Genomic DNA, 23609 nt, shown 5'->3' on the forward strand with positions numbered 1-23609 from the left:
ATAAAAAAGATACTATCCCAAACAATATCCTATATCTGGTTTAACTATGTAGCACATAATGTCATGGTCATGTTTCAGCATTTTCCAGCAGCTTGCGAGAAAACCAAGGCTCTCCTCTTTGCCCAAACTCAATGATTCACAGCTGAAATATTTTTAAATGACTGGAGTGAGTGAACCTTGTCATTGACTGAATTGGCAGTAAAGCTCCTCCCACTTGTGACTGATGGCGCTCTTGTATGCTGAGCTGTGATTCACAGTGTGTCACAGAACAAAGAAAAAAATGATTGTGAAAGACACAAAAACATCACAAAAACGACAATCACAGTGACTCTTTTAGAACCGAAGAATCCCGCTGAATGAGCGGTAAAGCAATCAAGTTGCACCTTTTTTTTTCAAGGTTTAACTATCAGTAACTAATAATTCAGTTCAACATAACAGGATGCTGAACTACCATCTCTCTATGCAACGCTAATAATTGCTAGTTTTGTGCTCAACTGATCCTGACAGGTTAGACCGAGCAACAGGCTGAATTCACTCTTACTGAACTGAAGACAGCAGGATCACCGCTGAATGTCGACACTAATGGATTCACCTATTGTTGTAGTTACCGAAAAGCTTTTAAAACTAATATGATCAGTCGCTGACAAACAAAAACCCAAAGTTAAAGGTGTTGCAACCACTTAGCTTCACACTTCCACCCTGGTATTAAAGTTGCGTAAGTGTTACTCTGATCTCTACTTTGTGGGCTTTAAAAGCCATGATGCCAGGTCTCTGTTGCCATGATGCCAGGTCTCTCTTGGAAATGAGATTTTTAATCTCAATGAGATTTTTTTGCCTGGATAAATAAAGGATTAATAAAAAAGGCAGGCTAAAATGGACTAAATAAAGACGTAACAGTGCTACGATTGGTTATAGAATCATTAGTGGTCATGGTTAAGAGACATCAGCTTTTACTCTTGGTGCGAGATGTCATTGTATTTGATGTCAAAAAATACTTTTTAAGTCGCATTCCTTGCACCTCTTCCTGCTTGCAATGATCATTAAAGCAGAAATATTTTCTAAAATTTCAACATGTGCTACCATTTTTTTTTCTTGACAGTTAATTCAGGGTTTATATGCCTTTTGTGGAGTGCCTGTAGCTTTTCTGAAGTAAGTGCAATTGCTTGACATGATTCCTGTCTAGTAAACCCGAGTTCATGACCACATTCAGATAAATGCTGCCTCTTATATAGCACTTTGGCCTGTTTTACTGTAAGATATATGGATGGGAGCCCTGCCTGTAATGAACAGTTCAGGCTGGCTTTACTGTAATCGAAGCTCTCACCCTGGTTGTGTGGAGGACCTCAATCGAATTTTGAGGCATTTTAGAGCAACATACAATGAAACAGACACGCGTGTAAATACTGTCACATTTTCTCACTGTAAAGGTGTCAGGTCACACAGCATAGGTACACAATCGTATAATAAAAAAAGCACACGCACACTCACACTAATTATGCGGGTAACAGCAGTCACAGTAAGTACACACACACACAGAAACACTTGTAAGCAATCAAAAATTAACATGTTCGGTTTCTGATGCCTTCTTGTGCAAATGGTCTCTTGTTCAAACAGGACTTGTGTGCGAGCACACACGGACAAAAACAAAAATCTGCTCAAACAAGCTCTGGTGTGTTCACTGATACAGCGTGTACATGTTTTTTCTGATACCCGCATGCACACAGAAACAAACTGCAAGCCGCGTCTTAAATCCTGCCCACACAAATGCACTTTCCCCTGGCCTTTCTGCATTATAGATGACTCTCCATCGATCTGTAGTTCTTCTCCCTCTTCTTCCTCCTTCCATCCTTCCATCATCACGTATCTCTCTGCCGCCTTGTCACTCATAGCTCGTTCGCGCCTCTCCGCCTTGTCATGCCTCCACCCTTTGGTCTCCTCCTCCTCCTCCACCTCCTCCTCCTAACTTCGTCCTTTCCTATAACTCTCATCTATCTCTCCTCACACCTTTTCCCTCTAAACCCCCCATCCCTCCCCTCCTCACTCTCCCTCCCGCTCTACTCTGCTGTCATCCCTTCCCTACTCATTCTCTTTCCCTGTCAGCTCATCACAGGAGTGGCTAGGAAGAAGACTAGCTGGTAAGTTTGATTGGCAGGTGGAATGCACAGGGGGCGGGGGAGGAGGAGGTGACTGTCATTGCATGTACGTGCTGTAACAGGCAGCATGGTTGTGGATAAATTATAGGCAGCATGGAAGCAAGGCATGGAGAGTGTGCCACAGTCTGGGGACCACCAATGCTAGAAATCCATTTGTTTGGGAAACATTTCAACCGTCCACTGAATCATGTTTGTTCTGCATAAGGAACAGTCTTGTTCTGTTATAATAAATGGATCTGCAGTGTCTACTTTGAAATGGCTTTGACAGGGCAAATGTTCAGGGTGCTCCTATTGGGATCACCCACTGTAAAAATTTACATGGAGTACATGGAGAGGCTTTAGATAAGAATGACTGCTGAGTGGCAGTGGAAAAAACACACACAGAAGAAGTGAAGAGAGAAAAAAAGAGGCAAAGAAAATAAAGGTAGAGAGGAAAGGAAAACAAACTGACAGGAGGGGAGAGGTAAGCGGAGAAAAGCGTGGGCAGAGGGGAGACAGAAAGATATGGTGACAAGCAGAGAATGACTAAGACAGAAAGGGGGAGCGCAAACAAGAGTGTGTGTGTGTGAGGGAGAGAGAGGGGAGTGTGCTCAGTTATGTGCACCGCTGCTTGTGGATGAGCTAGTGTCCAATCGAGTCAGATACAGGTTGCCCCTGCAGCTGTCAGTCAAAACCCAATCACTGCAACAACACCTTTCCTCCGACACACCCAGCCACTCAGCTCCCTGTCCTCCTTTTTAACCGCCCGCCCCAATCAAACTCAATGAATGTCACACTCTATTCCAGGATACACACTTTTCTCTCTGTGGTCACATCCTGTCAGGTTCAAAAGAATAACAGCGTATCAAATTCTATACTGTGTTTCCTTGACGCCCAGCGGCAAGAACTTTCTAATAGAAGAGAAAAGGATTTGTGCGCTACATTCTATTATAGTTCCCATTTATTTGATCAGGAACACGGGGTAGTGCTCACAATCGCTTTACATTTCTATTCTTCAAGTCACATAACTGAGTTAATCTCTCCCCAGACTTTTCACTTAACATGTTTACAGCTTAAAAGCCTGACATAACCTTGACCTAATGCTTGCAAGCTTCCTTAAGTCTGCAAGGTTGTGGCTATGTTTAGAAAACAGCAGGTGACACGTTACAAGATTACTAACCTGTGGCTTGTTAACGGACAAGGCCGTCCATGTCCTGTAGTTCAGTTTTCTTAAAAAGACCAAATATTTGTAGCCAAAGCGTAATATAGCTTACAGTACTGTGCAAAAGTCTTGATCCACATCTTATTTCTTTATATGTTGCTAGGAAAATGGGAAATAGGTGCAGCAGTTTATTTAGACATGCAAACATAGATGGAAATGCAGTAAGCAAGGCAAAAACAAAGCTCATACTATAATTCTAATCAGCTTGAAAGTCAATATTTGGTATGACCACCTCTATTCTTCTACATAGACTCTCTCAGGCACACTTTCTTGTAATTTATTCAAGTAGTCTCAAGAAATAGTTTCTCCAGGCTTCTGGAAGGACATTCAGAGCTCTTATTTGGATGTTGGCTGTGTTTTGTTCGATACTCTGTCAAGATGATCCCACACTGCTTCAATAATGCTGAGCCCTTGGGAGACTCAATCCATGACTGATACTGTTCCATTGTTTGTTTGTTTTTATCCAGGTTTGCTTTTACTATGTTGGCAGTGTGTTTGGGATCATTGTCATGCTGAAAAATGAGGTTGTTGCCAATCAGATGCTTTCCAGATGGTATTGCATGGTGGATCAAAATCTTTTCTGCTTTCATAATTCCATCAATTTTGACAAGATCCCCAACACCACAGTCTGAAGTGCAGCTCCAAACTACGACAGTGTTTTTTACAGATGGCTGTGGGGACTCACTGTTGTACCTCTTTCCTGACATTTCATGACTGTGCATCATGACAAAAATTTCAACTAAAAATTTCTCATTTGGATCCAAATCCAGGCATGTTTTTCACAGATTTTCAGTCCAGTTTTTTGTGTAACTTAGCACATTCATTTGCCAATATCATTTCGAGAACATTTTTGACGTGGCTTCGGCAAACAGGAATCAGCTTAAGGACTAGATGCATCTTTCTGGTCCTGTGTCAGGTCTTCGCTGGATTTTTTCCTATTTTTTAAAGATGTGACTTTTACATAATGTTCATCTGCTGCAGGTATCTTTTTGCACTGCGACCTCTTCATTTGTCCTATACTTGTGCAGTTTCTCAAAATTTTTAAAGGACACGCTGCAGAGATGTGCCAGGTTTTAAGTTAAGCACTGTTGCCGCACAGCAAGAAGGTCCTGAGTTCAATTCCTCCATCAGGCCGGGGTCTTTCTGTGTGGAGTTTGCATGTTCTCCCCGTGTTTGCGTGGGTTCCCTCCGGGTACTCCGGCTTCCTCCCACCGTCCAAAGACATGCAGCTTGTGGGGATAGGTTAATTGATTAATCCAAATTGTCACTAGGTGTGAATGTGCGAGTGAATGTGAGTGTGAATGGTTGTCTGTCCCTGTGTGTTAGCCCTGCGACAGACTGGCGACCTGTCCAGGGTGTACCCCGCCTTTCGCCCTATGACAGCTGGGATAGGCTCCAGCGCCCCCCGCGACCCTGAAAAGGATAAGTGCAAGCGAATGGATGGATGGATGGATGGATGGAACTCTTTGAAAATCACCTTACTGTTGCAAAAGTACTATTTCATGGTAATCACAATGTGTTATCATTGGCATTTTATTTTATATTAAATGAGGCAGCCTGCTGTTTGTGCAACAGGCTGCTAGTAGTTAAATGCATGAAGATTGAAAATAGTTTCTTTTGTTGTTTGCTATGCGTAGACACCGGTTCATCAGAAGTGGCAAAAGTACAGATATTCTATACTGATTTAAATTATTTACTCAAGTAAAGGTGAAAAAGTACAGGCTCTGAAATGTACTCAGAGCAAGAAAGTAAAAAGTCATTTTTAGGACCTCTCTATCAGCTATTTTTGTGCAACTGAACCTTGTGCTATATTAATGTAATAAAATAATGTTAGCAAACAGGAATATAAACTTTACTTTAGTCTAAATTTTATTCAGGTGTAGTGGCTCACAGTGGGGAAAAGAATAATAGCTTACAATAATTTATATTGTGGGCTCCAGTAGATTCTTTTAGTATATAGGCTGTGATGAGCTGATCTGTGCTCCTGCTGACCTTTGTGGAGTTACACAACTGTATTCAAAAAGATGCAAGCAGTCCTATCCTCTACACCGACATTGTTTATTCTGTCTTTATACCAGTATAAAGTTGGTATGAAGGTGGAATTCAGTGAATTAAGTGTCATCAGCTAAAATTCATATTAATCTCTGCTATCCTTCATGTAACCTAACTATAACCAGGAACACCACATCCACTATGCAACCTGCCAATAACACACAGTTAGTATAACTCTGTTTGTTTGAGTGAAGTTATTTTGCACTCTTTTCTCTCCCTGTGAAGAACAGCAGCTGGACCCTTAGCAGGCAGACACACTGTGCGACAAACTGCACACTTTGTGCGCTTGCTGATATTTGTTGAGCTGATAATAACGTTACATTTGAAATTACCTGCCACTCAAAAAATGTTACTGCCTTTGTACTTGCTCTTCTTCTGTAGGGTTAGCTAGAAGTACTGAAGTACTGCGAACACAACTTAAAAACATCTCCACTTGTTCAAAGAAAAAAACAAACGCCGGCCCACCTTGACTGGCAATATAAATTATGCATAGCTTGTATGGTTTTGCCTCTTTCATCTTTTTTTTAATGCAATAACCCCTGGTGATTGATATGCTATTAGGATTGTCTTTTATGTGTTTAATGTTTGAAGGCCCGCAGTGACATGAAATAAAAACTCCCTTCAAATGTGTTAAACCGAAAGTAACAAGTCTGTTTTGAAAATCTAAAGAGTAGAAAGTACCGATATTTGTTTAAAAAATTTAGTAAACGTAAAAAAAAATACTCAAGTAAAGTACAGATAATCTGGAAATTCTACATTAACAGATTTGTAATTCCCAAAATTCCTCTGAAAAAGATCAGGTACAACAACTGAGTTGAGAGTGAGTAGAAAAAGCAGAAAAACCGTAAAAGATCAAAATGCCTCGAGAGCTATTGCCTAAGACCACTTTAAAAAATACAAGAAAGTCTGCTTGGAAGGAAAGTATAAAGACATGAGGTGTAGCATTTGCAGCGCACTGTTTGTCACTAACATACAGCCACATTGCTGGCAGGTATACTCAGCCTTGAGGACCTTTCCATACACTTCTTTGCCTGGGGGTAATTTTTTTTAAATGACAGGAAATCAGGGTCCAGTTAATTATCCTAACAGCACTAAATAAATAAAGAGTGAATAATGATTAAAAGGCCTCCAAGTCATCAATTTTATTTTCAGATTTAGTGACTTTTAAACTGCATTAATTTCATGGAAGCATAGATATGATGCCTGTGGATACGGATAAAGCACATATTTTACTTTATTTATTATCTGAATTAGTTACAAATGCTTTGGTTACAACTGAAGGAGTTCAAACAACATTAAACGTAGCTGGAGCCTCTTTAGTAAATTTGATTTAATGAATAAGTGCACCAGCCGGCAGCCTGTGGTGGGCCCAGTTTGGCCCACTGGCTGTAAGTTAAATACCGCTGTTGTGTTTCTACAGCAAACAGGTTGTCAAACAGAAGTTTATTTATACACATGCACACACAGAGCAACATTGCCATTCATTTGTAAGTTGAGTCTGTATGCCCCGTCTGCTGAGCGATGTTCTTTTACCTTTGCTGATTTAGTCTCTAAAAACTCCCAAAGGGTCGGCTGTGGCTCTTTAGCATCTAAATCCTCCAAATCTTTGCAAGCTTCAACTGCTGAATTTGTCTGTCTGATGAAAACAGAAAAAAAAAATTAGTAGCATAATCATTTCACCCATTGTTAATACAAAAAAGGTAATTAGAGCAGCTTCAAGGCTGTCTATATTCTGCAGGAAACAGTGACCTTGGGACTGAGCGCCACAGAGTGGGTTGGAAAGAGCGAGAGTAACAGTGTAGTCTCTGGGATTTAATCAAAAATAAAAACAACATAAAAAAAATCACAAGGCTTATCCATTTATAATCTCTAATTGTAAAAATACCATTATCTGTTGACATGATATGTTCGGTTGAAATAACTCTTGAATTACAAAGATTTTATAAATTAGCTTAATTTAACAAATCTTATATTAATAATTTAGCAGAAATACCCAAAAGCTCATTCTTCTCAGTGATAATGATTACAACTGGGAGAGGGAGGCGTATGCAGCTCCAAAGTACCCATAATTGCAATAAGGAATGTCTTCAAGCGTATCATGACTTTTGTACAGTGTTTACTAATGCATGTGTGCTAATTGAAAACTTTCCACCTAAGCGGGGCTCACAGCCAAGAATAAAGCGCAGAGTTTAGACCTGCATGCTGGGAATTATCAGATCATTATCGTGATCTCACCAATCCGCTTTCTCCACTTAAGCTGCCCCGCTGTACGTAAACGTATATCGAGCATTATGTTTAATATTACTACACGAGTCACAGCCTGTAAATGTGGAGTTAATTGTTCGGTTAATTGCACATTATCAAGCATTTGGAAGCGGTGTAAAACAACAGAAGATTACATTTTATTGCAGGTAACCACACAATGCACTGAAACGACATGCTGATTTTTAAACATTTTATGGTTGAATAATCATCTTTTATTTGCCTCGGGGCACTGAAAGGCTTTCCCTTCAGGGTTGTTAGGATTTCTTTGCCTAAAATGAAGCATACTCGAAACTTTGACACTTGGTCTTTCCAAGCGTTATCTCCGCAGGAAGTGTCAAGGGAGCAGATTGTGTTTTTCATTAGCTTTCAGCCATTTGGAGAATTTTACCCAGCAGCAAAGACCAACAGAGTTACTCCTTTACAGCTGCGACTCATCCAGCTAGGTTTTAAATACTGGTTTGAAGTAGCTTATTCAAAGAGGCTCATTATTCCTGCCATTTACAGTTAGCGTACGAATGCCAACCTGGCCAAAGCCGTGAAGTTACGGATCGCACCTTTAGGTGTCGCTAGGAGTTTTTTCACATTTCCAAGAGTGATTAATCAGTCCAGTATATTCAGGTCTGTGCCCGATTCAGACTCCCCGTCATCCTAATTACTGTACAGTGCTTAAGGACTTGCACATTTACATAATTGATTCTTTTATCAAAGCTCGTCTCGCTATCTCTCTCGTTCACAATCTGTTATGCAGAATGGATTTTTTAGCGCAGCCTGATTTGAAATGCTGATCTTCACTCTGTTGTCTTCTTCTCTTTCTGTCGCTTTTAAGCGCCTTTCTTCTTCAAGCCGTGCCATTATTTTTTCCATCTTTCTTTTTTATTCATCTACTTTGCTGTCTCCTGCAACAACTTCCCTATCCCTCCTTTTTTCTCCTCCTGTTTCTCCTCGTGTCTCCTCTGCTCTGCTCTCCTGCTTTTATCTTTTCTTTTTCTGTCTTTATTCCTCCCAGTTTCCCCGCTCCTTTGACCCTTCCTTCTTTTCGCCTGTCTCGCTCAACCTTTTTTTCTTTCTCCTGAAGCACTTGTCACAGCTCCCCTCTCTCATCACTGTAGAATCTTTTGATTGTTCAGACTGTATATGTTTCAGCTGAGGTCTCTCATTCTCTCTGTCTGCCAGGCCCACTATCTACACATGGGACAAGAAAGATGGAGGGCTCCCCTTACAGGCCAAACCTGATGGTGCTGTCCTGCATTTCTCGATGCTCAACAAATCAGATAATGGCGTCTACGTGTGCCACGCTGACAACGGCATTGGAAGCAGCGAGGGGGAGTACACACTCTTGGTGCAAGGTAAGGAGAAAAAGCAAAAAGAGGGAAAAAAGGGATGTGTGGTGACAGAAAGAGGAAGGAGAGGGACTCTGGGATGTTTTCTTTCTTCATCACGTTTTTTTATTCCTTCTTTTGTTTGTTGTGGCTTTGCTTGTACTTCCATCTTTTTTCTCTTCTGATTTTCTTTTGTTTCTTTCCTCCTCTCTTTGTTTTTTCTTTTTGTTTTTTTCTCATCCAACCGCGCCTGACCACAACCATCCAACCGCTTTCGTTCATTTCTTGCGCTTCTCTCCCTTTGCTTTTATGTGACCCGTTCATTCAATTCGTGGTCGTTTTTGCGCTTTGCTCACCCGTTTTTTTCTCCTGCTGCGCTTCATTTTTTTTCTCGACCTCCTCAAAGATCCCATGGACCCAGACTCCCCAAAAGTCACAGTTCCCTCACTTGGTTCTTCATCTTTCACCCCCTCTTCCTCCCTCCCATCTTCCTCTCCTACCGACAGCTTCTTCGGCTCTGGCTCTGATTCCATTTACTCTGACCCCTTTTCCACTACTGACCCCTTCACCACCTCCTCTTCCTCAAACTCCTCCCCTTCATCAACTGATGTGTCAACCACCATCTCTGAATCCTCCACCATGACCCTCTCCAACGCTCTCTTCCCCAACCTGCCATTCTCTCCAGACTCCTCTTCCCCCCACCCCACTTCATCCCCAACTCCTCCTTCCACCAGCTCTTCTAGCATCACTGCCACTCCCGCCTACTCATCCCCTGCCTCCTCCCTTACGCCCCCAGTTTCAGTCCAGCTGAATGGAGTTAACACTTTCACAGGTAAAACCAGTTACACACTTACGCACACACACCTGTAAGCAAAGAGATGCGAGAATCTTAATATAACCGAGAAAATCCAAAACGTTTGAAGCTTTCTTATGTTTTCCCGCTGTACCAAAAATTGATCTTGAATTGTGTAGCAGTCAAAAATATTCTGACCTTGTGTTACATGCGCGCACACACGCAAACACAGAAAAAAGCGTGGCAACAAAGGAAATGACGGAGCACTCCATAAAGGAAAAAATGGCATTTGTTTGGCTGTGTCACAGCTGTTTCACATTTTTTTCTTGTCTTCCTCTTTCCTCCCGTTGATTATCCTGAACCCCAAATCTCTTCCTTAACAAACATTCCTCCACTTACCTAACCACCAACCATCCCTCCCTCCATCCATACATTCAACAATCCATCCACCCATCCACTTCTGAAGATGAAGCACGCAACATTACAGGTATAACTTTTCCACCAGTCACCTGTGGTCTTTTTGTTTTCTGTCGTTCCAACTTTTCGTCCACCTGTCTGTCCGCCTGACTCTTTGTAGTTTTGTTTTTGACTGTCTGTGATTCTGGGGGGAAAAAGTAGTCTGGCGACACTTTGAACTTGTGAGTAGAGGGATGAATATTTTATACTCTGCCCACATAATGCTTTGTTGTTGCCCATACATACACAGACTGGCTCCAGACACAAGTACCCACCATTCCCACGTGCTGCACACACTCACATCCACACTCACTTCTATCTCCCAAAGACACACAGACTAGCATGACCCCTTAAGTGGTACAAGTCATTTACACAGTGTTCCACTTCCTCTGTGTGTGTTTCTCTCTGTGTGTGTGTGTATGTGCGCGTACCAAGGAGGGAGGGGGGTCAGGCTTCGAGGTGTTCTTGGGTCTTGTCTGCTTTCCTTTGATGCTGACAGCAGGATTTATGGGCTCATTCTCAGTCTCGCCTCGTCAGCATGCCCCTCTCTCACCTCCACGCTGGCCAACCAGAGTGTGTGCCCGACTCTCTGTGTTTGTGTGTTATTCTGATCGACGTACAGAGTCCTACCCTCCGCTTTCCCCTTTTCCTCTTTTCTCCCATTCTCTTGTCTAGAGCTGGCCTCTGGTTCACCACTGTCAGGCCCTTCACGTCTCCAATTGGCTGAAATATATTTCTCCTACAAAAAGGCCCTTCACTACATCCTTTGGTGACCCAGCTGGTTGTAAAATGTTCTTTTCTTCCATGTTCACTTTCAGTTTTATTTCTGGTTGACAGTAGCTATTGCTGTGCTTTAGTGTCTCTGTTCTGCAATCCAATTGAGTGTAAAGAAAAATAGCTTGTCCTCCACATTGTTTTAACTTGCTGATTGCCAGGTAAAAAAACAGCCTCTCCAAAATCGTTCCTTTTTATTCCTCTAATATCTTTTTAAGGTGTGTTTTTTGTGTTTTTTGGTATAAAACACGCTGCATTTCAGTTGTTCCTGCCTAAGTGACTTTCAAATAATGAACACCCAGTGTCTGATCAGTTCTAAAAAGCCAGGCGAAATGATTGATGTATTGTGTTATTTCCACTTAGATCGCTTTCTCTTCTGAAGAGTAAGTTGATTAAGTGGCTGATTTGAGGCAACAAGAGGAACTCAAAATTTTCTGTTGTTGGCTGAAAAACCTTCATCTCTTCAAAACATAACAAACAAACAAACAGAAAAAAAAACACTTTAAAGAAGAGAAAAGGATGTCTTCTCTTAAAGTCAACTGAACATTATTCAGAAACTTACCCAAGTCAAGAAAAAAAGAAAAATGAAAAACTGTTCTGAAATAATTGTGTTGAAGTGTAGACGCTACATAAATGAAATTTTTGTTAAGTTGTTAGCACTTTTATAATTATGAACATTATTATGGCGTTAGCACGCGCTTAATCCATCATTTATATAGCATTACTCCTCCTTAGTTTGACGTTTAAAAAATACAGATAAATACTTATGACTATGATCATGATTATCATTGTTACTAGCTGTTATGTAGTAGCAATGATAGGTGTTACTGGTGTAACAGATGGACAAACATATTTGTGTTTATAAATGGCATACTAACGAGGAGTAATGTTATATGAATGATGAATTAAGCACTTGCTAATACCTTTATAATATCTTGCAAATGCTTAATAGTGTGACATTATCCTAAAGTGCTACCGTTAGGTCTTTCCTGTATTTTTATGACACTTCTTTTATGTCATGTACAGCGTGACTTGGCTGAGCTATTTGCTGATTTGATGGTGTCAGCTGTTATAACGGCCAATAAATGAAGATTAACAAAATAAAGAAGAGACGTGAGAAGCAGCCTTCATCTCTAGGTGTTGATGTTGCATAGTTTGTCTATCTGAAGGTGGCCTGCAACTTCCCTGGTGGCAGCATTTGTTTGGAACACCACAAACACAACAACAAGCTGATCCAAGCAGAGTCGTGTAGAGCATAAGCAATCAATAAAAAACAAGATTATTTTTAAACTGTTGTGTCATATTATCTTAGTAAGGACTCATAGATAACTACACATAATGGTTAGGGAAATCTATTTATGTGTAATGAGTCTGCAGAGCTTGCAAACTCCTGTGGAGAGAAGGAAACTCAGGATTCAGATACCGATATGTAGACACAGAAAAAGTAAAATGAAAATACGCAGTCCAGCAATAAAGTTCATGATCAAAGTAACAGAAATCCAGAAGGAAGCAGGAATAACAGACTGGCAGAAAACAGACTGGGAGGGTAAACGGACTCTGTGACACTGGACAAAGGAATGATAGGATTATATTAGCTCACAATGAGGGCTGATGGGGATTAGACACAGCTGGACAGAAACAAGACGCGGGTGCAGACAATATAAAACACTCACGGAGGGAATAAAACTAAATACAAGACACAACTAGCTAGCAGAGCAAAACACTAAATGGGTAAAAACAACTAAACAGGGAAACACAGACATAAGAATAAACTTGACACAGGAGGGAAAAAAAGGAAATACAGAGGCAAATACTGCACAAAGTACTGGATTAAAACTAAACTGAAGAATCATAAACTTCAAAAGATGCAACAAATAAATTATCTGCTGCATTTTCTGGTTGCACTGCAATTTCAACTTGTATATATTTTTTTAAACATATATTCATAATACAGCTTTTAAATCATTAAAAAGCTAAGTGTTACTATCCTGCAATACATGACAATCATTTTAAACTGTAGTAAGTTATGAAGAACTCTTACTCATTACTTGTTTGATGGAATGTCAATGATTTAAAATTAACAACAAGAAGTTCTGAAATGTGCTAGAGTATATGAAACATATTCATTCTAAATCCTCCGTGATTGAATGAATCTGCTAGATAAATGTATACTTAATCAAATCATCCTAAAAGCAGAATCTGGGGCGTTGGGAGCCCCTGGAGGTTTGGGACTCTGGTACAGTTTGGTGCATTGCCTTGGATTTCTCAAGACCGAACATTTTAATTCAAAGAGGAGCATAAAATCAATCAGTCACAGTGAAATCACCACGGCTGAAGGGGTCAGGATTTCAGCCAACATCAAGAGTCTGTGTGTGTTCCCGCAAGGTTCCCACGAAGTGATTGGTACTTGGTTTGTAGACTGCAAACAATTTTTAAGGTGACTCAGTGGCCTTCTTTCTTTCGCCTGGCTTTTTCACATCCCTGTCTTTGTCTTCTGAAACTTTGCCTCAGTGGGTTTTATATATTGACAAGTCTTCTCTGCTCCCCTGTTCTTGTCATTTCGCTCTGTATTCTCTCTGTCACTCTCCCCATTATTCTCTCTCTCACTCTCTTTATTTCTACCGCCTTTCATCATCCGTTTCCACCAATATTCCTCCACCCCCTCGTCTCCCCCTCTGTTCTCAATCTCTGTCTCTCTGTCATGCTCTCCCCTTATTTCTCGCTGCTTCTACCTCATTTTCTCTTGCTTTTTTTTCTCTTTTTCTTTATCATGCCTTCTCTTTTTTTCCCCTTCCCCCCTTTCTTCTTCTTTCTTCCACACTGCTCGACCTTTTCTTAAGACCCCACAGCCATGTCGACGACTTCGGGGGTGGACCACGCCGTGATCGGAGGGGTAGTGGCTGTCATCGTCTTTATCTTGCTTTGCCTCCTCATCGTCCTCGGCAGATACCTCATCAGACACAAAGGTCACTGCCTCCCACAAACACGGACTCATGAACACACGGACGCACACTCATTCATGCGTGCACGAGTATACACAGAGATACACTTGCATAAATATGGATACATGAGCTCCAAGACTGGATCTCGCACCTGCAAATATGCATACAAATGAAGGAACACAAAGAAATGCAAATGCAGTTACACCTACAGTATATGTGAGTTATAAGCTTAAAACTTGGAATTAATGAATTTATTTATGCTCAAATCAGAATAAGAAGATGAATGACTCACACAAAGAGAATGTTTATTTCTTTTTAAAACATTTTGGTTCACATAACCCCCCTTTTTAAATTAGACTGCCTGTCATCGGCGATGTGTCACCAGCCTTTTCTTTTCGTTACATCACCAACTTTTATTTGGAATTTAAAATAATGCGTTCAGTCCAATTTTAGGACGGAAACAGTAAATACTGTAATGCAAAGTTCAGAGGCAATAAAGACCTGTTTCAGTACCCAGGTGGGGTGGTTGATTAAAACAAACTCCACCACCACTCAACCAGATTCAATCCCTGACTTAGGTGCTTCAAGCTGGTAGAATATTGAAAGCGACTGCCTGCTGGCTGTTGTTTACAAGTGCCAGATCTACTAGGAATGATGTCCGTTTCCCTTCACTACCAATTACCTCTGACTGTTTCAGGCAATTGTTTGTCAGCAAATGGATATGGTTTCTAATTTGTGATGAGTATAGTGGGCACAATGCTAGTTATGCTATTCATTAGACGTAAACTACCAGTACATGCAATAAAAAGCTAATAACACTCAGACCTTTACATTTAAATTTGTGTAAGAAGTAAAAGCCTTATAGGTGATGGGGTTATTTACCTAACTACCTTTGATTCAACAGACTTATGATGACCTAACATTATTTTAAAACAGGCACCAACATCATATTAAAACGGTAATAGTAATAAACTGGTTCTTAAATAGCGCTTCTCTGCTCTACCTGAGCATTCACCCATTCTTACCCATTCACACAATCACTTTTTCTCTGCTTTCTAGCTAACATTTATACACATTCATGCTGCGATGGAGGCATCAGAGAGCAACTTGGGGTTTGTCTCTTCCCTAGAGATATTTGGCATGAAGACGTTCTGTACTTAAGTAGAAATACTGCTGTTAATAATTACTCCAGTAAAAGTTGAAGTACTGATTTAACTTCTTTACTAATGTAAAAGCAAAATAGCAGGCTCTGAAATGTACTCAAAGTAAGAAAGTAACAAGGATGTTTCTATTTTTGTGCAAAGTTAACTGAACCTTGTGCTATATTAACATAATGATAAAATGAATGGCTAGATGGGAATGCATACTTTTTGTTATTCTAATTATACTCAGCTTGAATCTGAAGAAAAAGAAGGAAGATAAAAAAAATACATATCTATTTTCTGTTGCCTACATTGCAGAGGGTGTCTGCCTCTAAACAGAAAAATGTGTACAGTCAGGGGTTAAAGTGGAATTCAGCAGGTGGGGAAACCTAAAATTGGTTGCAATGGCTCACTGTGGGGAAAAGAATATAACTCACAATAATTTCTATCGAGAGCTCTCGTAGATTTTCTTAGTGTGCAGGCTGTGATCAGCTGACCTGCTGCTCTTTGTCATTTGCACACCTGAATTGAACCAGGTGTCAGCAGATGTTTCATGAGTTGTTCTGGCTGATTTCCATCTACACTGTCAGTACACTCTTTTTTCTAGATGGTATAAAGTTGGTATGAAGATAGAGTTCAGTCAATGGATCTCAGCATCATCAGCAAAAATCCATATTAATCTCTGCTACACTTGATGTAACCTAACTCTGGCCATGAAACCACAGCCACTGTGCACCAGTCACACACTTTACTTTAATCCATCACAGTACAGCAAGCTCACCTGTTTATCCTGCACTAACCTGCAGAGTATTTTCATGCAGCCTTATAATAGCACAGTTAGTCTGCCTCAGTTTGTTTAGCAGCCCATTTCACAATATGAAAAAACATAATTTCATGATCTGATTTAAAAACGGCAGCACGGTGGCACGGTGGTTAGCACTGTTGCCACACAGCAAGAAGGTCCTGAGTTCAATTCCACCATCAGGCCGGGGTCTTTCTGTGTGGAGTTTGCATGTTCTCCCCGTGTTTGCGTGGGTTCCCTCCTGGTACTCCGGCTTCCTCCCACTGTCCAAAGACATGCAACTTGTGGGGATAGGTTAATTGGATAATCCAAATTGCCACTAGGTGTGAATGTGAAAGTGAGTGCGAATGGTTGTCTGTCTCTGTGTGTTGGCCCTGCGACAGACTGGCGACCTGTCCAGGGTGTACCCCGCCTCTCGCCCTATGACAGCTGGGATAGGCTCCAGCGCCCCCCGCGACCCTGAAAAGGATAAGCGGAAGTGAATGGATGGATGGATGGATGGATGATTTAAAAACACGAGAACTTGCATGTAAGGTTTAAATAAAGCAGCTGGACCTTTAGCTAGCAACACACTGTGTAGCAAACTGCAATGGTTTATTTTCTGCTGGTCTTTGTCTGGTTAATTTTTACAGTTACAATGTTGCACTTTCGCTGCCTTATTTAATCTTACTTCTCCAAATTTTTCTCTCTCCTGCCACAGGAACGTATCTGACCCACGAGGCCAAGGGCTCAGATGATGCCCCGGATGCCGACACAGCCATCATCAACGCAGAAGGAGGTCACTCCGGAGCAGAGGACAAGAAAGAGTACTTTATCTAGATAGAGAACAGAGTGGTGGAGGAAAGAAGCGGGAGGAGGCGGAGAAAAAGTTGGAGGACGTGGATTGGAGGAGAGGGGAAGAGTGAAGGAAAGGAAACTTCGATTTTTTTTCACGATGCTTCAGTTCTTCACTCTGTTGGAGGGATGATTGGGATGGGAATGGGGGGAAAGGACTCTGGGCTGAGTTGAGCTTCAGCTGGTACTACCCTCTTTGCATTGATACAGGGAAGTGAGATTTTGCACTGACATATGGATGAACTAATGTTACACTCAAACACACACACGAACATGCAACATACTTGTGTCAGTTAAGGGGTGAATCTGTTTTCACACAGACGTGAATGCTCATAGATGCTCAGAATAACAAACGGGAGCCTCCTACTAACACGCATCCGAATTCTGACACATTAACACATTGTCACACAAGCATCGTAGCCTATTTTGAACTGTCAGCGCCGTGAAAAATCAAAATTGTAAGTCACATTCCAACATGTCGAGCTGATATTCCACTTCTCAAACCTGTCTTCTCAACATTTAATCCAAACCAGGTCTGTCTATTCACTTTTTTTTTCTCCTCATTCTCTACATCTAACAAGGCAGAATCCCTCTATAAGCCTCCTCGTGACAGAGAAATCCATCTAAAGCAAATTATTACTGACAAACATAATCTCCCTCTCTCACGGTTTAATCTTTTTATGCCATCAAACCTCTTCCTACGTCCTCGCAAACCCCGGTACGAGCCATCGAGTTTTCCACAATGCAACGCCACAAAAACATGCAACACCCATGCAAAAACAGCATTCCCACCTTGTGCTACAAAGCCCAGGGGCTCCAGTATACATATATAAATATATATATATATAGAATTATATAGCATTCTTTTTACTTGACAGAAAATGTTTGGTGTGCTGTAAATACACTCTCTCTGTCCTGTTTCTGCCTTCTGTCTCTCCTTCTATCCCCCTTCTCTTTCTCTCTCCACCCCCCCTCTCCTGTAACTCATACAGTCTGTTACTGCATTACAGTAACTTATATACTCAAAAAAAAGCCTGCCTGTTTTTATTACATGCGTGGAAATGCAGAGTCGAAATATCAATATCTGGGTAAAAAATAGAAACATAACAACAATGATGTTGCGATGAAGACTAACATTAACTGCAAATATTTGTATATTCTGATTTTCTTTGATCTTTTTTTCTTTTTTTCTTTGATCTCTTGGGGACTCGTGAGGGATTTTCTCTCGTCAGTGTCTCAGTATGTTACTGTCAGTGTTAACATTTTTACAGTGTTTGTCAGTCTGTCAGCCCAGGAGTCCATGAATCGAATTCCTAACTTGTATTTTGATTTTGATGTTCAGGTTTTCAACAATGTTTATGTACTTAGTTCCTTTTTTCGCTGATGAATGGAGTTTCTCCCTGCTTTGTCGGCTCTCTGCTCCTAAATGCTAATCAGCAGCACACCTTCGGTCGAGAGCTTTGAACGGCGACAAGTTGGTGGTGGAGTTTATCTTGAATTCTGCTGCCCAGTGTTTGTACTTGTGGACCACTGTGGCTTTCCTTCCAGCTGGCCCCGCTGATCCCACGGTTCACCTTCGCCGTTTTTCTCTCTGCAGCAGACTGCTTGTCTTGGCGAGGCCACCTGGCGCTAAATTCATTGAGTAGTGACATCATGACTTCCTCTAAGAGGTTGGCACATTTGCTGCTTTCAGAGGTGAAAATGCTTGCTTGCTTTTCCACTACAGGCTACATGCATTATGACAAACTTCCTGGCAAAAAACCTTTCTGTTACTGTTTGTTTTTTTTGTGTGTGTGTGTGTGTGTGTGTGTGTGTGTATGTGTGTTATTGCAAGCAGGAATCATTTACCAGCTTAGCAAAAGGTTCCCATAAATGCACAGTGTTTTATTAAGGTTGGAAGTTCGCCTTAGCACTGAAAGCTCCACTTGGCCCGGTCATTGAAATTGATTGCAATCTAACTAAGAGGCTCTGGGCTCTAGACTGTACACATGCCAAGCTTTGGTTTGGTGGGCAGGGTGCCGAGTCTGGGCGGCACTAACCCTGAAGAAAGTCATTTAGTAACTTAAATGTCCTCTTCTCTTTTTTTCCCCCTCTGCTCTGCCCGTCCATTTCTTGCATTCTTTAATCAATCATCCCGTCTGCGTCCTGATCCACCTTCACCCCATGTCCCCTCCTCTCATCACTCGTCTCCCCCACTCCATCTCTGATTGATGTCTGATTCTCTTTCCTGGTCTCTCATCCACGAGTTCACATAGACGTACAGTAGAAGTAGCGTCTATAGCTTTGCTGGCGTGTGCTGATGGCTCTTCGAAGCACTGTTTGGGAGTGTTTGGAGAGGAATCCGCTTGCTGTTGTTGTCAGTCTACCTATAGACAGTTATGTCTTTGATAGTTTTTGTACACATTTTATGGGAATGTTCAGGGAATGTGATTTTGCATTCCTTTCCCCGTGTTGTTGTTAACCGCTACCTAGCTTTCTTCTTTGTGAGCAAGTAGTATGTCTATAAGCTAGCTATTCTACAAAGGGTAATGCGACCTGAAGCAGGGTCAGCTGTTGTTCTTTTTTTCTGCCGAGAGCTCTTGGTGAGACTATTTAGTGACTGGTGATGTAGTAGCGAACCCGGGTTAAACAGTGCTTGGATTCTGTGTGTTTGAGCTTGCACTGTTTATCTGATGTTTGCTCTACAACACTCTTCTGCTATCATTTCACTGCTATCATGCCTGCAGATCAGAGGATTGGCTCTGTCTCACAGAGATTGTTGTCCACTTTGAAGATGTTACCATTGATTTGTATTTAACCTCAGTCTAGTTCTGCTCTGTGAATGGAGAAAGGAATATCTGACTCATACTCACCAAAGTGTAGTGTCTTTTAAAAACTAATGGACCTGTATTTGCCTGTAATTTATTGTCCTGTCCTTTGTCTTAGTTAGTCTGCTAGCATGTAGCTTGCATGAGAAATGGTTGGAAAGTGTAGATAGTGTTGCAGATGAGCAGCGATGACAAGTTCGTCTCCTGAGACGAGAAGCGGCGGCCTAACCGGCTGACCTCCCTGCTTTTCTCTGATCTGCAAACATGTCCCAGTGAAATCCGTCTGCACCGCCTCAACACAGCAGAAAAGCAGTGAAGCAACTGGCAAAGGACTCGTTATGCCCTTATCAAAACCACGTAGGGGTATAGTGTTGGACTGAGATTTGCACTCACGTCTAATTGCATTTCAGTGCATCAGTGCAGTAATGATTGACTGTCACCAGATGCCAGCAAACAACAGCTTTTCTTCTCCCTCCTCGGTCGGTACGAGCTGTCCTGCCCTTCCACCAGACGCGCCACCTCCTCTTCAGGCAGCCGCACACTAGCTGCCGCCCATCTCTTTTCATTTTGTAGAATAAGCCAATTAATTTTTAAATTATGTTTCATTAAAGTTGTGCATAATCTCATTGTTTTCATTTCAATTGATATCTTTTTTTCTTTCCTTGAATTTAGATGTTCCAAAACTTGAAGGTTAGACATTTAGTTTTTTGCATATGTTATTGTTTCAACAACGATTTTTAATTAATTTCATGTATATAGTGTTGCCTTTTACCAGATACTCTTACGAGCTACATACTTTGCACATACACTTTGGATACAAACACATCCACACACACATTTGGATATGCACAGCAGGCTTGATGTCTGTTACTATGGTGTATTTGTACATATGTGTGTGTGTGTGTGTGTGTGTGTGTGTGTTTGTGTATGAGTGTGAAGCGTGTAATAATTGACCCAGACAAACTTCAGATTTACTCTCATGTGTGTTGCATTCACAAAAATGTTCTTATTTCAGTAACTCAGACAATGTCTTTGTTCTTATCATTATTATTTTGAATGACAAGTCTTCCTTTTGAATAAATATCCATATCACATGGGAGTAGTGCTGTCATGTATGTTAATTTGTACTATGGCTGATGATGTCATCAAGGTGAGGCCCAACCGCATGCAGTGGTGGGTTTTGCATCTGTTGGCTGTTACGTTCATAAAGTATTTGTTTTTCGGGGTTACTTTTGTTAAAATAACAGTTCAGTTGTTGACTTCAATAAACATGCATTTGGGTTAATTTCACGTGTCTTATCATTTGTTCTTTATGCTGGGAAACAGTAAAAATTCCAGGTCTGAAATGCCCATTAGAGCTTTCTTATGAAACTTTTTTTTAATATGAAAGTGTGGTTAAACGCATATTTTGCTAATCACATTTAATAACTCAGCACAGACTCGTCTTTAATGTTATTAGTACCTGTGTTTACTGTTTCACGCTGTAAAATTTTGTGGTCCCGGCAGTTTACTGCATCATTGAAAAATGCAACATTTTCTTAAAAAACTGAGACTTTTCAAGATCAAAGACCTCTAAGGCGCTCTCTGTTATTTAAGATTTTAAATGCCTTCATATTCATCATATCAGAGAAATATTTGTTGAGAATAGCTTCCTATCTCTCTCTGAACTAGATGGACTGGACAGTTTCTGATTCTAGACTCAATTTGAATCGAAGCATTGCGCCTATGGAAATACTCTTCAGCTAAAATATAAGAAATATATACATATATATATATTTAAAAGAATATTATATGCTAGATCTGTAGTGATTTGATTAGGACTTTAAACAGGCTTATGAGATTTATGAGCTTTCTTTTCTTTGTCAGCGGATTCTGGTTTTTTTTTTTCCTGTTTTTTTTTCTTTCTTTCCAGTGATTAAACATCTTACTTTTCATCAGTCTCTGTGCTTGAAAAACACTTTCCCCCCCAGAAAGTAATTGATGTGATAAAATGGCTCATAAATCTAAAAGCCACAGAATGAAGTTATCAACAGGTCCAGATGAGCCACACTGCATATTTTGTTTCTAGCACGCAGCTAAAAAGAAGGTCCAACAGATGGCAGTGCAACATAGTAAACTGAACACTCTTGTTTAAACAGAAATGATCTTTGGTTATAAAACTAAGAAAGCTACTGACTGATGTTCTCACTTAATTCTATTAACTTACATTGGACACTGGCAACAAAATTCATCTTATTATGTCTGAAACCGATTATTAAGTCTTTCTTTCTTCTGTGTGGTTTCCTTTCATTGCTCTTATCTTTCCCTTGCGTCCTCTCATTTAGTTTGCTCTGCGGTTTGGGGAAAATTGTTAGCACATGTTGGTACTGGAGGTTAATAATCAGCCTTATATTGTGCACATGCTACTGGTTAATTGCACAGTATGTAGTCGCATCAAAACAGATGGATGATGCGTGCTCTCCATTCATTTAAAGATAAAGAACTATTTTTTTGCGGAAGTTGTTCTACATATAAAAGCGCAGTTGGGATGAATAAACAGAATGCCGTTATAATAAATTAATTAGTTTTCACCCTCAGAAATGTGATCCCGCTCAAACTGAACAAAAATGCATTGATGTAGGTGCCAACAAATGCGTGCACTGCCAAAGCTGACCTCATTTGGGTGGTGAATTATGCAATTTTAACGCAATTTACATGTTGCTGTATTTGCAGGCAATGAAACTTCTTAGCTGCAATTAAACAGGTGTTCTGGTGGCTTTTACGCTTTAAAAATAAATAAATACAAATGAATACGAATTCCCTCTATAAGCAGATATTCCCATTAGCACACTGGATACGATCGGGCCACTGTTATTGCACTAGTCCTAATAGTAACAGTAATAGCAACATGTATAAATATTCAACATTCATGATTTTTTATGGTTTAGCTCTCAAAAGCTATTCAAAAACTCTTTTGCTGTGATTTGATGAGCAAAGAATTTACTCTAGTATTTTAAAACTATGATCGGCACATGAAAATCTGTAGTCCTGTCATCCATAGCCAGATATACACAATCTGGTATGAAATGATCAAGACGCCTAAAGCTTTGAACAATGCAAATTTCTGATCGTTTTTTATGTGAATCGAATTAATGTCCAGAATATCTGACTTAAACATTTAACTATCTACACTATCTACACTGCTTTGCTACTTTAATTTAAAGGTTACAAACTATTCACATCCATAATCTGCATAATCTGTGTTTTCATCCTTAAAGCAGCATTCATTTGTAAAGTTTAACACCTGACTTTTGGGTTTCTTTTTATGTTTTAAACGCAGTTCTTGTTGTGGCCGCAGCAGCGCCCTCCTCTCTGTTCTCTCTAAAACCGAGATTTGGAGCGGGAGGGGTGGAAGAGGTGGAGGTGGTGGTAGTGAAGGAGGGAGGGGGTGTGTGCTACTGATTGTATGAAAGGGGGGGGGGGCACATAGGAAGAGAGAGAGAGAGAGTAAGAGAAGAGAGGGAGAGAGGAATTCAGTCCTATTTAAATGGGAATCAAAAGCGCACAGAGGAAAAGGGACCAAGAGTGAGAAACAAAAAAAAGTGGAGTCAGGTTTAATTTACGCACGGAAAAAACTGAGACATAGTTTAAGAAAGACAAGGGCAATAGAATTAAAGAAGCATTGGATTTTTTTTTTCTAAATGTGTGTTTTTGCACTCTCATGACTCAAAGAGGATTCCGGTTAAATTCACCCGATCGGGAGGAATTGATGGTGTCTTGTTGGGGAGGCAGAGCCGAGGGGAGGAATCTGAATGCGCTCGGCTGAACCATGCCAGCTTTGTGGATCATAACTTTGGCGATCACTTTAAACCAAGGTGAGTGATGTTTAAAGACGCTCAGTTTGACCTGACTAAGACACGAGAAACTGAAAGTTTCTGATAAATACCCGATTTTCCACCCTTTTATTGTTCCCACTGTTTGTGCGGGCGTCTGTGAGCTTTGTGGGTCTCTTTCGGTCTGCGCTGGCAGTGCTTGTATATTTTGGATTTATGTCTGGCGATGAGTCCGTGCGCATGGTTCTCTGTGCGCG

The 23609-nt window shown here is 40.8% G+C and overlaps 2 protein-coding genes across 9 annotated transcripts in view; both read left to right on the forward strand.

Annotated features, from left to right (window-relative positions):
* cadm3 (cell adhesion molecule 3) overlaps window positions 1-20825 on the forward strand; it is a 104987-nt gene extending 84162 nt beyond the window's left edge. For 3 of the 7 annotated variants that reach the window (XM_080292527.1, XM_080292528.1, XM_080292529.1), the window contains exons 8-11: window positions 8845-9017; window positions 9397-9822; window positions 10250-10270; window positions 13854-16397. In XM_080292527.1, coding sequence (XP_080148653.1) covers window positions 8845-9017; window positions 9397-9822; window positions 10250-10270; window positions 13854-14128 — 895 coding nt within the window. In that variant the 3' untranslated portion in view covers window positions 14129-16397. Of the gene's footprint in view, window positions 1-8844; window positions 9018-9396; window positions 9823-10249; window positions 10271-13853; window positions 16398-16599 lie in introns of those variants that run through there. The other 4 variants (XM_026150967.2, XM_080292531.1, XM_080292530.1 and 1 more) reach the window with 4 other exon arrangements.
* A 2190-nt stretch (window positions 20826-23015) lies between these two features.
* kirrel1b (kirre like nephrin family adhesion molecule 1b) overlaps window positions 23016-23609 on the forward strand; it is an 80040-nt gene continuing 79446 nt past the window's right edge. For both annotated transcript variants that reach the window (XM_026148658.2, XM_026148659.2), the window contains exon 1: window positions 23016-23394. In XM_026148658.2, the coding sequence (XP_026004443.2) occupies window positions 23349-23394 (46 nt within the window). In that variant the 5' untranslated portion in view covers window positions 23016-23348. The remainder of the gene's footprint in view (window positions 23395-23609) is intronic.

The sequence above is a fragment of the Astatotilapia calliptera genome, chromosome 18 (assembly GCF_964374335.1).
Source record: "Astatotilapia calliptera chromosome 18, fAstCal68.1, whole genome shotgun sequence".
Lineage (NCBI taxonomy): Eukaryota > Metazoa > Chordata > Actinopteri > Cichliformes > Cichlidae > Astatotilapia > Astatotilapia calliptera.